At 28.7% G+C, this 17,838-nt stretch overlaps 2 protein-coding genes across 2 annotated transcripts; both read right to left on the reverse strand.

Annotated features, from left to right (window-relative positions):
• Positions 1-9,741: 9,741 nt before the first annotated feature.
• LOC8264032 lies at positions 9,742-13,990 on the reverse strand. Its single transcript, XM_015726020.2, has 4 exons — positions 13,627-13,990; positions 11,745-11,827; positions 10,916-10,977; positions 9,742-10,172 (listed from the first exon to the last, which is right to left on the reverse strand). The coding sequence occupies exons 1-4, from the start codon at positions 13,694-13,696 to the stop codon at positions 10,064-10,066; spliced, it is 324 nt and encodes a 107-aa protein (XP_015581506.1). The 5' UTR covers positions 13,697-13,990; the 3' UTR covers positions 9,742-10,063.
• A 66-nt stretch (positions 13,991-14,056) lies between these two features.
• LOC125370970 lies at positions 14,057-17,168 on the reverse strand. Its single transcript, XM_048378460.1, has 4 exons — positions 16,545-17,168; positions 15,430-15,530; positions 15,061-15,120; positions 14,057-14,342 (listed from the first exon to the last, which is right to left on the reverse strand). Exons 1-4 carry the CDS (start codon positions 16,744-16,746, stop codon positions 14,283-14,285), a joined length of 423 nt encoding a protein of 140 aa, XP_048234417.1. The 5' UTR covers positions 16,747-17,168; the 3' UTR covers positions 14,057-14,282.
• Between the last annotated feature and the right edge of the window lie 670 nt (positions 17,169-17,838).

A 17,838-nucleotide genomic window follows, 5' to 3' on the forward strand; every position in this document is an offset into this window, starting at 1 on the left:
TTTTTTTTTAATTTTGTCATTGTGATTTTTTTGGTATTATCATTTATTGTGCGAATAGTTTGCCACTTCTCATTCCATGAAAATCTTCGACAGGTTCGTTGAACAATTGTAAAAAGTTTCTTTCGTCTCATATTATAGTGCTAGGCTGCGGAATTTGTGACTTCAAATCAAAATTTAAAGCAGGATATTGGTTCACAATTTAAATGGAAGATGCATTACAGAAACATTAATTTTTTTATATAAGTAGAATAATCACCATGTAAATTTAAAAGGTTATGTTATTACAGGATTTATTTGTAATTGCTATTTGTGTTTTCACAAATAAATTAAAAATATTACTAATTTTAAAAAATAAAATTTTAAATATCTTTTATTTAAGAGATCTAATAAGTTGTGAATTAAAAAACAAGAGTAATCATTTTTTATATTTTTTATAAAAATAAAAATTTATTTAATATAAAGTAAAACAAGCTCTAATTGTTACGACCTAGATTCATAAAAAGAATAAATAAATAAATAAAGAAAAAAGGACGAGAGAACAATCTATTGCCATATGCTCCATTGTCATTAGTCATAACACTTGTCACATGAATTAAGTTAAATACTTTCTTTTTCTTTCTTCCAAATGCGGTTGGCCGTAAAGGATAAAATAAATCAAAGGTTTCATGTTAAGTAGATGAAACTAAAAAAAAAAAAAAAACTAATATGACGGAGGCTTTATGGACATCTAATTCATGCAAGTATGCCAAATAACTTTCTTTTTATAATAAAAAAGAGAAATTGAATTAAAGAAACGATGTATAATAAGAAGCGGCTTTTGAATGAGAAATAACGTTTTATTAATATTTAAAATTATATCTTTTGTTACAATAAATAATTAAATGAATATAAAAGGCGTGGCTAAGTTTAATGAATACGAGGGTTAGTTTTTTTTCTGGTAATTTAAAAAAGAAATATTAAATTAATATTTTAATTTTTATACAATATTTTTTTTTTAATTTCTCCATATGAGAAAAAAAAATGATTTTATAAACGTTGTTGTTGATTAGAAAAGGAAGAAGGTTCAAAATCTCATAGCTTTGCATTGGTATTCAATTTGATTCATTTTTATTTACAAACACTTAACATTAAATTCTTAAGACCGTTCAATTTGACCACTCAATTTTTTTTCTTCTGTATTTATTTAATTTGACTATTTAAAAAATAATTTATTATAAATGGTTTAATTAATTTATTGAAAATATTTAATTCGATATTTATCTAGATGAGAAAAAGGAGTTGTTTAGGTAGACTTATGATCAGAAAATGACACCACTGCCTAACGCCGCTGCCTTGCTCCTCATCCACCCTTCTGTTCACACAGGTACGAAAGGGACCTTGAATTGAATCCTTTTCAACAGCAAGGCGGCCATTGACTTTCAGGACCATTAGTAAAAGGGTTTAATAATATCATTTTTCTTTTTCTTTATTTTAAGTTTTTCCATGAAAATTATAAGGATTGTTCATATTCTATGTGCTAAAAATGAAAACAATATAAAATAATAACAATAAAAAAAAGAATCCACTCTACCCCAAATAGCTTAACTCTTCCAGGAATTGAAATGGAACGTGAATTTTGCATTATTTTTCTTCTTTTTAAGTATTGGACAACTCTATTTGGGTCAATTTTGAAAAGTTTAGTTAAGCAATTCATTGAAAATAATAATTAGCGTTAACATTTTGTACAAAAATATTATACATAAGTATTTTAGTTTCTCAATTTATTTTTTGTTTTGCATTTTAACAACCAAATTTCATTGTAACATTCAAATACGAATGATCTAAAATTCTAAAAAGATGACATCTATTTTTTAATTAAAACTTCAATGTTACATTAAAGTTAACAACTATTCAGAAAATAAATTTGGACGATGCTTTTTATTTGAATTAATTTGAAGATTAAAATGCCACATTTTAGAAATACACAAATATTCAATTGATAACTATATCTATTATGCCCTTAAAATGCTTGGTCTAGCACTAACGCCACTTCCAAATGGCTTGGGATTTTCGGACCCACGGCAAAAAATAAATAAATAAATAAAAACCCGGTCCTTTTTTTTTTTTTTTTTTTTTTAGCATTGCCTCCACCACAATTATTCCTGTTAGGTATATCCTTAAATGCTAAAACCGACCCTTTATTGGTCTGTCTTGCCAATATGGTATGGTTGGGGATTTTAATTAATTTTGTTTTAGGGTACCATGTAAAGCAAAACCATCTACTTTTGTCTATCTAGCTAGGGATTTACTTTATCAAATTTATAGTTTCTTGATTCAATTAATCTATAACATATTGTGTTTCAATTATTGCCATCATTTAATGCAGTTCACTGACAACATATTTTTCTTAAAACATTTCCTTGCAATATTCTGTGCTCTATCTGTTTCTGCAATTGGGAATTTTATAACTGCCATCAATTTCAAAGCTATAATAAATTAATGAATTTGATTAGTTTAGTAATCTCATAGTTTAGAAAATAATTAGAACAAGAAATTGTTGTTAATAATTGATATAAGAGGGTTGATTTATCAAAGTTCAGCCAAAATCTTATAAATGATCTTATATCAGCAAAAAAATAAAAGGACGGAAATAGAAAAGGTTCCAATATTCTTAAATACCAAATCCTAGAGTTATCATAAAAAAAAATATTTTTAAAGTATTTTACTAATATAATTGGGATAATCTTCACTTTTTTAAATAGGTTAGTTTTTGTTTTTATAACCAATACAAACGTCTTATAAATCAAAGAGGTGTCTACAAAAATTGGATTATAATATTTTTAATTTGACAAGTTAATTTTTTATAGACTGCTTTGAAATTTGAGAAAATAGTTTGCTAAACTAAAAATATTAGTAATGGCAGAATGAGTTTTGTAAAAGCAGCTCCATTTTATAATGAGAAAAATGATGGGACAATTCAATTCTATTTACAAACATAAAAATAACGAATTAAAAAAATATTTGTTCCATTTAGATGTAAAATATATAGTAAATGTATATAGTGAGATTTTTAATGAAATATTATTAAGTTTAGGACAAACTATTTTTAATAATTCATAATTATTATTCTTTTAATAAGTATTATCGAATTTCTATTGATATTAAATAAAAATATTAGTAATATTAATAAAAAAATTATGTTGTATAATTTCATTCAAAAAAATTTCTTAAAATCACTACGAGAATTACTACAAAATAAAAAAAATTGAAATATTATTTCTATTTTGATAGTTTTTCTTAGTTTATTTATTTAGTATTTGTATATTTGTATCGAATATTTTAAAATGAAAACGATCCATCATCTTTTTTATCTTTTTCAAAAATTATTATTGAAAGATATTCTTAAAAATAAATTGAAAATATAGATATTTATTTTAAAATTTTAAAAAATTAGATAAAATTATTAAAAAAATAAATAAAACTCATGATTTAATTAGTAAGCAGGTCTACTTTATTTGTTGAGTGCTTGTGTTTGTTAAGATCGTTTCAGGGGCAGTGTTTGAGGCATTATGTTCCAAAGGCGGCTTGACCCAACGAAGTGAATGGGTTGGTCATGCACCATATGCATCACTAATAAAATGGACGTAATACCCTAATAAGATCTAATTAAATCCAAACCACTAATATAATTAAGATTTTTTATTCCTAGTGGATCTATTTAAAATGATAACCGATAACATAATAATATGTGATTCTTTTTTTTGGGTCAATTATTGAAAACAAATATTCTAGATTTAAATTAGATAAAATTAATAATATTTTGTCTCTGAAGAAAGGCAACTCCCGGCCACCTCCATCAACAACACCAACTAAAGGAAAAAGAAATTAGATTTGAGAGAGAAGAATTGTAAAAATAATATGGAGTAATTTGTACTACTTGGGTGCTATCCCTGCTCAATACCCTACTGACTCAGATTCTATATTTTATGATTGCTGCTGGATTCATATTGTTCTGTTAGGATAGGACCATGACCATCTAATTTTCAGTGCTCTTGTCTTGTGCACATAAATAGGACCACCTCACTCTTTCTATCATCATCTTTATTATTATTATTATTATTATTATTATAAGATTGTAGAGTCGAGTGACTCGGTTAATCTTGGCAAGCAAGCAATTGAATTGGTGTCTCTACACTTTTGCCCACTTGGCAATTCCTCTATATAAACACTTGAATCGCTTCACTTCAGCAATCACTCCTCTTCACTCAGGAAAAAAAAAAAAAAAACGATCAATTTCACTTTCTCTTACAAAATCTCCATTTCCTCCTTCAAGAATCAACCTTTCTTACTTCTTCTCCTTCTTTCTTTGTTTGCACCAATCTTTCTTTCTTTGTTTGCTCTGTTTCTTGAACTCTGTTTCTTTTGATTACTCGTTTTTGTCCTCAAAATTGAAAAGTCCTGTCTGCCCAATCCAAAGAAATGGAATTCACATCATCTAGGTCAATCAGAAAGCACGAACAGACTGTTTCTCTTCCTCCAAAAAGAGGGCAGATCATGATCAAGATTTTCAAAAGCGTTATAGCTGTTATTGCAACAAATAATGATAAAAAGCACCAAGAAAATGGAGATTCCAACGTTTCAAGCCCAGCAACTCCCACTGGGTATAACTCAGACGGGTCTTGATTCCCGAGTCTTGATTTTGGTTGGTTGTACATATTGTATTTGGCTGCATAACTATTTTGTAAACTAAGCTAGGTACTTTGTATTTTTCTATTGACTTATTGGGTAATGTAAGATTCTGTTGTGAAATTAGAATATTTGAATTCCTAGTATTATTTCTATGACTGATGGTAATGGTTGCTTTTCAGGCATTTCCTCCTTTTCTTCTGCTTAGTTTGGATTACAATATATGTTGTTTATTTATTTGAAGAGGAGAATAAATCGTATAATTTGGGTATTTTCTGTTTGTTGTTACTTGTTGTTTGCTGTTGTTGAATTACTGAATTCCAATGTTCCTTATGAAATGATTTCTACCAAGGATTAATCATTGATGACTAGATCAATTCAATGTTGTTAGAGATTACCAAGCCTGAAATTAGAACTTCACTTCTTGTCTAGCTGGTTAGCAAAAAAAAAAAAAACAAAAACAAAAAGAAAAAAGAAGAAGAAGAAGAAGAAAGAATAGAAAAACAGTTTCTGAGGTAGCATCTTTGAATTTTGATATCTTTTAGCATCAGGTCTGAGAAAACTTTAAAAAGAAAAAACAAATTCAATTATTTGGGCATCAAAGTTCAAGAGTCTTTTGCTGCTTCTCGAGCACGTTTTGGAATCCAACTTGAAGTGAATGAGAAGAATATATCAAATCCTTAGAAAACACTTTCTAAAACATTATCAGTTGATCTTTGATTATATCAAGAAAAAGGCAGATGAAAATTGACAATTCATCCAATGGGCCGCCACCGCCACCACATCTGTCTTCAGATGCTAACTTGCCTTCCGCCACATTTACCAAATTGAGTTGCATATGCTAATTTCTTTTGGAAGTTTTTTCTTTTTTCTCTCGTTAGGAGGCTGAAAGAGTCCTATAGAAATAATTTGCAGGGATAAAACCCAAATGAGAAAGTTAGCATGAAACATGTACAAGAGCAATGTTTGCTCTTTCATTTTGTTCTCCAAACATAGGGTTAAATGAGATGATGATTATTTTAGAATATTAACTGAATTTATGTTATTTTAAACTTTTTATTAAATTTTTAAGGTAGAGTTAGCCTGTGAAAGAACTTTATTAGGGTGGGTTTAGTCTCTGAAAGAACCTTACATTTGACCCAATATTTTATCCCTATTCTATCATTGTTCATTAATAAAAATAGTACAAAAAAAAAAAAGGTGTTTCTTTTCTCTTTCTTATTCTTTTTGGTTGAACTATGTACATAAGCTTGTTGGGCATCTAGATGTGCCCACTTGTGATTAGTTTTGTGGACAAAATTTTAAGTACTTTTTTGTCATTTACATGTGTAAAATGGATGACTCATTTGCTTAGCTCCATTGATGATGAAAGCAGATATCTGAAAAAGAATTAAAAACAAGAATCATATCTTCTTCTTTTTTTTTTTTCTTTTCATGCTCTTTTATCTGAAATTAACAAAAAATTGATGGGTATGATATGATATGTTTGGAATAAACACTTTATCTTTTCGACAATACTCTTGAATTTCAATGCAATCTTTTGAATCAACAAAAAGTACAATATTTAATCATATAGTTTAATTTTTCACGCAAGAGATTATGTAATTTTTTTTAATAATATTTTAATACCTTAAAAAATTACAATGTCCAAATAATAATAAAATCACATGCAATTGATTATTGCGAATTAAAAAACCAATAAATCTCTCTATGAATTTATTACTTTATTTTATTAAGCCTTTTTTCTGAATTTATGTTATATTGAACTCTTTAATTAATCAGATTTTTTATATTAATTTTCTTAAATACAATTTTAACTTAAATTTATTTAAATATATTATTCAATTATATATACTAACTAACATTTTTAGTGTGAGCATTTTCTTAGAGAGAGAGATAATATAAGTGGACACCCCTTTCGTAGCCCTTTCTAGAACTTTCTATGTGAATCTTTTAAATTTGAACGGGTCTAATTCATAAGATACGTAGTGGAGCCTATTAAATATAAAATCAGAACACTATAGTTTCTCTTTTACAAGCTTTATTTTATTTTTAGCCTTTAGATAAGACCAGTGTTGGCTGGAGACAGATGGTATTATAGCCACATAATGGAGGTAACAAACAATTAAAATTTTCAGTTAATTATCTCCTCATATATATATTTCTAATAAATAACTCGTCACTAAATTTTATAATTAATTTTATTTTAATTATAAAATTATAATTTAATTTAATTAATTTATTTAATTTTAATTTAATTACTTTACATATAAAAAATATACATATGACGAAAGTAGCACAAAAAAATGAGTGATTATAAGAAAATGCGGTATTATTAATTTCTTATATTATTATATTGAATCCTGCATAATAAATTAAATCCACAAGAAATTAAGCTATTAATTATATATAAGAGATAGAGGTAGATTTTAATTTAGGTAGATTATTGTTTTAGAAAAGAATTTTTTTGTTTTATGTATTTCTTTCTAAATTTTAGTACTGCCAATTATGAGTATTATTAAGAATAAAATAAAAAGGATGTTTTCAAATTTAATTGTTAAGGTGATTTAAGAAATAATGCGAAGTAGTAAATAAAAGGAATAAAGTAAAATAAAAAGTATGTTGTTTCACTATTTTGAAACTTTTAATAAATATATCTTTTCAGACAATAAAAAATATGTAACTATAAATTGTGACAAAAAAAGATATTTTATTATTAAAGATTTTCGATTCTCAAATATTTAGTTATTTTTATTTCGATTAGTTATTATTATTATATTTTTTTTATATTTGATAACATGAGTTAGAATTTAACAACTTTTAATTTTATTATTTAATAATTGAATTGCGGTTTAAGAAATCATTAATCTGATAAGATTATTTGACGGTCAAATAACAATATTTCGAATAGTGAAGCTCTAAATGTATATTATTAAAAATAAACAACGCGATAATAATGGATGATCAAAATAAAAATGATTAAACTCTTGAGAGTTTAGATTTTTTAATAGCAAGATATATATTTTTATCATGATTTCTAACCGCATATCTTTATTTAAGAAAAGAATACATCATCATTTATTCTAAATACATACTTACTTATCTTAAATAAATTTAATTTTGGAGAAATTACTTTTTATAAGAATGAGATAAAAAAAATAGATGCATATAAATTTGTATGAATATAGGAGAGACTGATCCTTTGTGGTTTTAGAATAAAAATTAAGAAGAGTTGACTAGCTATGGTCAATAGCCAATGAAATAGCAGTGGAAAATTGTAAAGATTCAATGTGAAAACAAGCTGTGCTCTTATTTCTCACAGCCAATAATATGAGATTCCAAGCCGCACTAGTTTAACGAACGTCTAGAAGAATGCCTAATGCAAATCCTTTTTCTCTAAATATTCTATTTGATTTCTTGGACTCAATGAATCATTCAATGCATAATAGTTAGAGATTATTTAGCTACTTTATATGTACCCAATGATTCAATGAGTCATATATATATATATATATATATATATATATATATATATATATATATATATATAATATTATTATTATAAAATTAAAGAATATTATTTAAGTGTATAATACTTAAATTATGTATTATTTAGATGTACTATATCAAAGTAGCTAAATTATTTATTTTGAAAATAATAAACTCGTTACTAGTAATTAATGAGTAATGATAAAACATTCCAACTTAGAATATTCCTAATTCACATAAATAATAAACTCGTTATTACAAATACTTTTTTTTAGAAAATAATCATACTAATAAATTAACAATATTTCATTGTGTTCAAAATAAAAAGATCCTACAGCTGTAAAAGTATTATAAAAAATTTTAACGGCAATATATATTTTTATTATAATTTATGACTATATTTTTTTTATTAAAAAATGAAAAAATAATAATAATAATTCCATTATTAATCAAATATAATATTTTTTAATTATCAATCTATTTAAAAATCAATAAGGTGCTGAAATAAAAACGAGAATTAGATTATAATAATATAAGTTAGCATGGTAGAATATAATAAGAAAATTCTAATGTTTTAAGAGTATTATAAAAATGCCATTATTATTTGTATTATTTAATATAATTATATTAATCTTAGAATATGACACGTGACTTATTTATGAAAAAAAATAAAAAAAATAATAATAAAGAGAGTGCTTAGCATTCCTCTCATCCATAATAAAACAAACTTGTTCGAATAAATATAAACTATATTTTAAATCACTCAAAGTTAAATAATAGATTTTATAGTTTCTAAATATAAAATATATTTAATTTCACTAACTCAATTATATCATTCTATAAAATGGATAAAATAGTAAATGAATATAAATTTAAATATAAATAAAATTATTTTTTTAATAGTAAATTAATATAAATTTAAATATAATTAAAACTTTATTTTTTCAATTATTATATAAAAAGTATAATAGTAAAATAATAAATGTCTGATTATGCTTGCAAACAGTTAAGTCGATTATTATAACGGTCGAATTTGGCTTGTCAGACTACTCGGTTAACTCGAGCTCTAACTCTGCTTGATTAGCACGAGTCAAATTTGGATGTTCTCTTAAGTCTTATGTAACAAGTTGGCTCGACTTACCTATTTGACCCATTAGAGCCAATTTTCGGTTTCTTGAATAAAACCTGTCTCAGACCGCTCATTGTAATGCAACCCGAAATCAGTCAACCCAGTTGGTCAATTAGGAAAGCAAAAACCCTTACTGTTCTTTAGTGCTATTAATTCTTACTAAGTGAAATTAAAGTCAATTCAATTTAATATCTTTAATTTATGTTGTTTATAACATTTGTTTATAAACAATATGCTTTATGGAAGTTAATAATCCACTAACATTTGTTTATTAGAATGCTACTGCAAATATATAAAACCACTAACTTATATAATTATAATTATCGATAATATAAAAAAATAACTACATTAATATTTATTTCTAAAGGCTGAGCCGATCTGCATTACCGGTTCAGATTCAACAGAGAGTTAAAACCTTAACAAGCCCCCTTCCTTGCAGTCTCAAGGCAGCTCACGAATCAAAACAGTTAACTAGGCCAACTTTATTTCACATGCCACTTCACAAATCAGAAGTAACTGATGAACAGAGAAAGAGCAGGAGAAACAGAGGGGAATAAAATTTGTAAAGCAAACAAAAATTAAAGCACCATGTATTACTTAACATTCCCTAACTGCTACAGAAAGACCAAGTGATTTTGCTACTACATCAACTGTCTCTCCGGACTATTTCCGGGGAAACAAAACAAAGAAAAACTGAAAGGACACTTCCAACGCATCATGATGCCACTGAGAACCATTTTATGTTGCTGGTGATGCCAACTGAAAGGACAGGAGAGTTGATCATTTCATGGGAAGATTCGGGCGGGGCAAGATGGCGTTAGCCAGCTCTTCGTTCAACTTCACTGGAAGCGGTGGCAACCGTTTCATTAGTTCTGGCATGTCCTTCATCCTGCAAATAAAATTGAAACAGGTGACTTTTAATCAAATCTCGAATCAAGATCCAAACTTCCTAAATTCCAACTTGTTTTGAAGGTCACTAGATAAAAGCAATTCCAACCTGCTTTCAGGGTCACTATATAAAGCACAAACAAAAGAGCAGAGTGCAACAATTGCTGAAGTGATCAGCTTATTCAGCAGCAACCCACTAGGCTCAAATCACTTATTTTTTTTGTTAATTCAATTTGTTTCCTGTTAAGATGGTGAATTGCAGGCCTCTCAGCACAGCTTGAAAGGTGCACAAGTTTTCAAATGTCCTACTGACATGTTCTCTTGAAAGTTCAAAATAATAAATCCACTGGTGTTAATTGGACTATGTAAAATCATGCAGGTCTTCTATCGAGCAGAAGCTTCTTTAGTATAGAATGCAAGATACAAAAACTCGGAATTAGAAATAGAAGAAATCAGCATATTTGAAGTCCATTTAAGGCAGGCTTTGGCCCGCAGGATTAAAAAAGAGTAGCTTTGGTTATTCATTAAAATGAATATTTGTTAAGTGCAAGAGGCTTTGCAAGCCTAAATAAATATATGCATCGTATAAAGTGGTTGATGAGAAGCAGATAAATAAATGCACACTCAAAGGTACAGAAAACCTGATGCATGCACAGAACTGGTGAGAGATCAGAGGGACAAGCCAAAACAAATTAAGCAGACATAGAGTTGCTTAAACAATTGAAGGCACTAGGTGCAACATACTCATTCATAATCTTCAGAATGTTGTCACGAGTTTGACAGAGGAGACCGATGTTCTCCTGTAGCTGAAAGGAAAAGGATAGAACAAGACTCAGTCTGACAGCTACATGGCATGCGTGAAGCAGGATCAAAAGAAAAAATAGCATTCTTTTAGAATATCAGTACAGCAGGAGAGGCTTTCAGCTACAGTGAGACAATAAATAATAGAAATGGTTCTTATTGTACCCACTTTTAGCAGCACCACGACAAGTAGTTGATAGAAATGGTTCTTATTGTGTTCACTCCACCATTTCAAGGGCATGGACATTTACATATCACAGTATTAATGGAAATTTTTGTATTGAACGGATAAATCCAATATCATAGAAAGTAAGATGTCAGAAGCATGCATAACATCATTAAGGGACAACTTTAAAAGCAAGGCTAAAGAAATAGATAATCAGCGTAGGAATCTTGTGCAGAAAGACAGGCTACATCTATGATCTCTTGGCTTGGTCAACCAGTCAGTTTTGCATCCAGTAAACATGACTATTAATTTTCTACTAAAACAACAATATTCTATATATATGTTAGTGCTTTGTGATGGTTAAGAGTGGGCTTTCTATTGTGAGTAGCCTTTAACATGAAGCTTCTCTTTTAGGCAAAAAGACTTCATAATCATCAGGTCATAAAGGATATTAATGGTTACAAAGCCCTCAACTATGTATAAAAGATGCATCATAATCTTCCAAGGAAGCCAATAAAGTGGCAAGCCAAAATTGTAACATTTTGCGATGATGCATCTCAAATTAAATTCAAAGTGCAAAATTTAAGATAATGTCACAAGTATCACCTGCATAGTAGAGAGATTAGCAGATATGTGATTCAAGGCCTTTGCATTTTGATCAAGAAGCTCCCCTGTAACTCCACCAATGCCTAGTAAGCAGAAAACTGCAGCTTATCAGTATAGCAGTAAAGCAAAATCATAAGAAATAATGATATTCACAAAACTGGAGAAGGGGAAAAGAGGGCCAAATGATCAAGTCTTCATGTGCTACCAATGAAATAGCCTCCTATGCAAAAGAGATGATATACAGTAAGATAATCGCCATCCCAATGTTTGTCAATCTGCTCTTACAAGCACATAAATATCCAAAAAGTTTCTATCCTTGCACTAAACTTGGCCCAGAAAAAGTGTTCTTAAAATTCTGGATTTTGACAATTCGCCAGCATAAAAAATTCATTCTCATCTCAAGTGCCAGTCATGACGTGGCATTCATGAGTTACATCCTCCTAAATACAAATTAATATAAATTGCTCAACATGATTTGAGAATTTAATACAAATATTTCCCCTCATCAACTTATTTAGAGTTACAAACAGAAATTGATCTTAAAATGTCTTCGGCATTTTCATTATACACCATTTAACTGAAACTGCTTATAAGGATCTGAAAGTAAGTTCAGTACAGAAAAATAATTCAGAAACGTCTGTAGTACATTTATGATATGTATTTCAAAGAAATTAAAAACTAATGCTAGTTAAAAGCTTCCCCCTTAACAGTTTTCTATTTATGTCCACTCAAGTTAAAAGGAAACAAAAAAAAGTGCATCATTAATTTCACCTGAATAAATTGGCTGCCATACTCAACAAACAGATGGGTGTGATTTATACTGCACTAATGTCATATCATCAAACTGAAAGGAACCTTTGACTCTGAGCAGAGCATAAACTAGAAAGATCCCCGTAGAGAAGCAAAACCATGGGATTTAGCTGGGTTGAGTGATAGCATGTTTAAATTCAAAAAAGAGGGTAGGAAGCACTTCTCAAGAGTTAGAGCAAAAGTTTAATTCTTGGCCATCAAATAAGAAATTAGCAATTCAGTATGACTTTATAAATGAATGATAGACTAGCTGGACTAACATTTGTAAAATGAAGATTAAATCAAACAATCACGTGCAGCCTGAAGGACGAAGAATTCTAAAAGTACAGGTGGATGGCACAAGCATACCAGAAATCCAGGGCAAAAGTAAGCATAATTCACATTACAATAACTGACATCAATGCATATCATAAATGTGCTTCCAATTACCTAATTCTGGAATTCAGAATGTGATATTAGTTCACAAGTATAGATAAAACAATTAAAAGGAAAAGATATGTAATAAGAAAAACTCATTTAGTTAGGAAATTTGATTTACAATAAGAGTTACATGCTGTTGATAGCTTTATCCATTAATTTTTTTTTTAAAAAAAGGATTCATTTAAAGCACCTTTAAGAGTATTTATTTAAATTTAACAACGATCTTAGTCCAACTAACACCACTATAGTTTTTATGCTACTATCACCAGAAGTACATTAGCATGAACCAGCATTACATCACCACTTCCATTATCCAGAACGATTAATGATTCTGGGAAAAAAGTCATAATAACAAGTAATGTAACTAAACAACTATCTTTTTCCAATTCTAGATTTTCAACACCTGTTAAAATACAACAATTCAATTTAATTTCAGATCTTTAATTCACAATGCTGAAGTTATGCAGCTGCTAAGCTTTTAGTGCTTCTCTTTGTAGAGAACACTTGACCAAAAGCTGCCAAATTACACCAATATTAATAAGCAGATAAACATTTATTTAAAGAATAAATAATGAAAGAACACGGATGTGTTCCTCCAAAACTATCCAGAAACATGAAATTGTTTGTTCAGGAGTACAGTACAGAGCCTTACCAAACATGCCATCGTCATTCTCCATAGAAATCACTGAAGTAGCATATGGATGAACATTAGGTCTGGCCATGAAGTGAGATGCCCTCACTGAAGGATCAGTAACTCTCGCCTAATTAAACGAAGGTAGAAGATATTTTCTGAGAAGATACTGACCCGAGAAACCACAATTACCATTTAAATAACAGATTCTGTCAACACGTATTGTCTATCCTGTATCCAATGATGCCACGAATTATTATGTGTCATAAAAGGTCTTCCATATGAAACTATTGACCGCTAATTGTTTTGGAATCGCAGGTGACCCCACAATAAAAATTAGTTGCACCAGAAGCTATCAAAGTTTTCCAAGTGGAAGCCTCAGTTTCCCCTTTGTTTAACGTTTCAGGAAGCACATAATAATGCTACTAAAAGAAGCTGCATAAAAAAGGAAACATAATTAAGTACAAATTTAAGTGTGTAAACACTTATATGTATATCTTACAAATTTTTATCTCTACAAATATTAACTATCATGTACATAAGTATGGCATGCGTTCTTCTCAATGTGATATCATAAAATTGTATCTGGTACATAGCACAGAGCTGCCTGAAGTTTGAAATTATCCCAGTATTAGCCCAATGCTGAATTTTAAGAACCTATGTGCAATATCTTGGCTTCAGCAATTGACATCCCGACTTGTGATGCCGGACCATCGAGTTGCCAACCAAAAATGAAACTACAGAAATAAGTTAACATAAGCAGCAATTATTGAATATAAATCGGGCTATCCTTTTAATCAATTCCAAGTTTAAATAAAACCCCAGCATTCCTTCAGGAATTCCAGATTGCGATACATGTGAGCAAAAATAGCAAAAGATTATGATTGGCAGTTTAAAAAAATGAAATTTCAATTATGGTCTCTATGAATAAAGATAATAAAATTTCAAAAAGTGATACAAAACCGACTTAAACTTGTGACTTTTCACTCTATTTTACAGGAAATTTTTACAATATAGCAACATCAAATAGAAATTTTGTCAATGTGCTGTTGCATATGTCAATAAAATACTCCACTGATAAAATCAAACAAATTGTAGGAAATCCTAGTTAGACATTCTAGTGTACTAAATCAATTGAAGAAGTCATAAAGGGCAGCAAGAAAAAAACAGTAAGCAACACATGAAGAAATGCTACTGTCACGCGCAAACCCTAGTTCATCTTATGTCCTTATCATGATGAAATACAGGTAGAATATAGCTGAAACTTATCTTTAACCACATAAGGACCTATATGATACCCTGCCTTATTGTGTAAAATATGTGTTAGGGAGAACAATTTTAACTCTTCAAATGATTCTTGAAATTTATGGCCATAAAGTGCATTAATAATTAAACTAACTGTTCATACAAAGTCTTAACATAAAACATACATCGCAAAAAGACAGCAAATGGTACCTTTTTATCTTTGTTTTTCCTTGCTAGCTTTTCCTTTCTCCTCTTGCTATATTCCTTTTTCTGGAAAGAAATGAATATTTAGTAGGTGTTGACATGAAACATCATATATATTCATATCTAACAATGGTCAGTAAACATCAATATTTTCTGAAGTAACACTAGCAAAGGGGAACCACTAAATGATGGAAAAGAATTCAGTAATTTCATTAGCTTAAATGAATCAAGATATGGCATCTTCCAAAAAGTTATTTGGTCATTGGACTACTGAAATTAGCAGGTTTCAAGAATCTATAAAAATCTGAATCTCAAAAGTAATAACTTCAAATAGGATCAGAGTGGGTAGCCATATACAAGAATAAGAGAACTTACAGCCATCCATCTGCAGCGCATTGCAACATTGCAAGCAGCCTTATTTTGCAGCTGCACTGCTATTTTTGGAGAACGTATTACGCTCAATTCTGCAGGCAAACCTGTATGGAATAGAAAAATCACAAATTCACAGCATTTACATAAATTAATAACATGGTAGGACTGGTTTAACAGAAATTAAATTCTTTTACCAACAACCAACACAGGTGCAACTTACTAGAACAGTTAACCAATATGTAAACAGCAATGCTCGATATCTTGAGTGATTCGTTCTAATTTATAATAATGAGAAAAATTAATAAAACCCAAAAAGCTTCAAATACTCAGCTTAAAGATCATGGTGGAATGGAAGGGTGAAATTCGTCAAGTCAAAGGATCTTCCAAAGAAGGAATAAATAACAGAATATATCAAACTTGCATTCATTTTTTGGCTAAATTTTCTTGGACATTGAAACTAAGCATGGAGAACCCTGATTATACTTGGTTAGCTGAAAAAAAATAATTGGGCAAAGATTCTCTTTTTATCGGCCAAATAAACCAAGGAGTACTGTAGGCATGGGGTTATATTTACAGTTATTAACAATGGTAGAGGAGACAAGCTTCTTTCTGTTGAAATAGAAACAAAACATACAACAAAAGTCTAGATTATCCTTTATATGATTATAAATTGATTAACAAAGGAAACATATCCAAAATTCAAAATCAGGATTAGACAAAAGATAGCAAAGTCTGAGATTTGAATTTAAGGAACCTGTTTGGTAAGAATCTATCTTGTCAATTCGCGCACATAGCTATGAGAGTGCAGTGAGCTTTTGAACAAAGAAATGTTTGAAGAAGGAAGTCATTGGTGAGGGCTTTGATTCATAAAATGGCATCGTTAGATATTCCGTATGTTGTAGAAATGGCACAATTGACCGTTATTACAAACTCTATTTCTATAAGCTAAATCATCAAGAATCAATTCATAACTCGAGTTTCAAACAATAATGTCAAACTAAGCAATAAATAAAAAATCAGAAAATATTCAAAGAATCCAATTCAATACAATCAACTATACAGTCAAATGATCAACATCATTGACCCAATATCTAGAAAAGTAACCAGAATTAAACCACCTTCAAGAATTGCTTGATCTTCCAAGGTCCAACCTGTAGAGATACCAGGGTTATGTTTCAAGTTTGTAGCAGAGATTTCAGGCCCAGAATTAGTTGGATTACTTGCACCATTTAAAGAAGATGGAGAAGCATGATTGCCTTCTTCTTGATGATGGGTATCAGATGGATTCGCCATTGAATCAAGAAAACAATCAAAAAGCATTTTTCTTTATATACTTTTATATATAGCAAAACCAAAAATTCAAATGCATAAAAGTCTCAGGCTTGATTATTTTAGTCAATAACTTCCCGCCAATATCAAAGTTCCCGCCATGAAAAAGAAAGCGAAGGTAAATTGTAAAGATTGATAGAAAAAGATGCCCTTTTTCTCTCCTTTTCTGATTGATAGGTTCATACAGAAGGATCGAAAAGAAGGATGTATTGAACTTCGAAACAGAAAACAAAAGAATCCTGATTATAGAAATTAGGAAAAAAATGAAGAACAAGTATACGAGAGTGAAGGGAATTCTGTACGTGATAACGAAATTTGGGAAGAGAGAGATGCACGGAATCGAAGAGGAAGGCATTTGAAGTTTTGGAGTTGAAAGCAAAAGTTTTATTTTTCTTGCAATTCTTGGGGCTTTGATTTTTGGAGTTTCTGTTTTTAAATAATTGGACAACTTATTAATGTTGGGAAATATTAAGCTTTTTAATTCTTTATATATTTCCTTTAAAAAAATTATTTATATATTTTATTCAATATTGAATAATTATAAAATTTGAGCAAAGGTTATATGAAGATTTCATATATATAATTATTTGGTATAAATTTGATCTAATTATAAAATTCTAATATTTTTTTAAGAAAATAATTACAGCACCCTAAAATGTAATGTCAAATGAAATTGAACATACTTTGAGCTGAATTTGACTATAACAATATGAGACTAATATATTTTTTTCTGTTTTATGAGGTGCTACAATAACCCACTTCTCTATAAATATCAGACCTCCTTAATTACACATATCTTTATTAAGCTGATAATAAAATATGGTTTATTTCTATAAATACTTTTCTAATTGTAGTTTTTATTTTAAAGAGTATAATTTTTATAATAAATAATATCTTAAAAGATATTTATATATAAAAATAAAATATTTTATTTAAATCTAATAATTTTTTTATATTTTATATTTTATTTTTATTTTCATAAATATCAATAGTTTTAATTATTTATTTTTTAATTTTTAACAATATAAAAATATTAATTATAAATAGTAATTAAATGAAATGTATAAAATTTATATTATATTT

Source organism: Ricinus communis, chromosome 8, assembly GCF_019578655.1.
Source record: "Ricinus communis isolate WT05 ecotype wild-type chromosome 8, ASM1957865v1, whole genome shotgun sequence".
Lineage (NCBI taxonomy): Eukaryota > Viridiplantae > Streptophyta > Magnoliopsida > Malpighiales > Euphorbiaceae > Ricinus > Ricinus communis.

Excerpts from the sequence above, each read along its gene's own strand:
- LOC8264032 (XM_015726020.2), bottom strand. The coding sequence starts at position 13,696 with ATGGCCAGACCTAATGTTCATCCATATGCTACTTCAGTGATTTCTATG. Across the intron at positions 10,978-11,744 it reads CTAATCTCTCTACTATGCAG|CTACAGGAGAACATCGGTCT; the intron begins GTGATACTTGTG and ends TTTTCCTTTCAG. Across the intron at positions 10,173-10,915 it reads ATTCTGAAGATTATGAATGA|GATGAAGGACATGCCAGAAC; the intron begins GTATGTTGCACC and ends TTTTATTTGCAG.
- LOC125370970 (XM_048378460.1), bottom strand. The coding sequence starts at position 16,746 with ATGCTTTTTGATTGTTTTCTTGATTCAATGGCGAATCCATCTGATACC. Across the intron at positions 15,121-15,429 it reads TGCGCTGCAGATGGATGGCT|AAAAAGGAATATAGCAAGAG; the intron begins GTAAGTTCTCTT and ends ATTTCTTTCCAG. Across the intron at positions 14,343-15,060 it reads GGAAAAACAAAGATAAAAAG|TTTCATTTTTGGTTGGCAAC; the intron begins GTACCATTTGCT and ends TTATTTCTGTAG.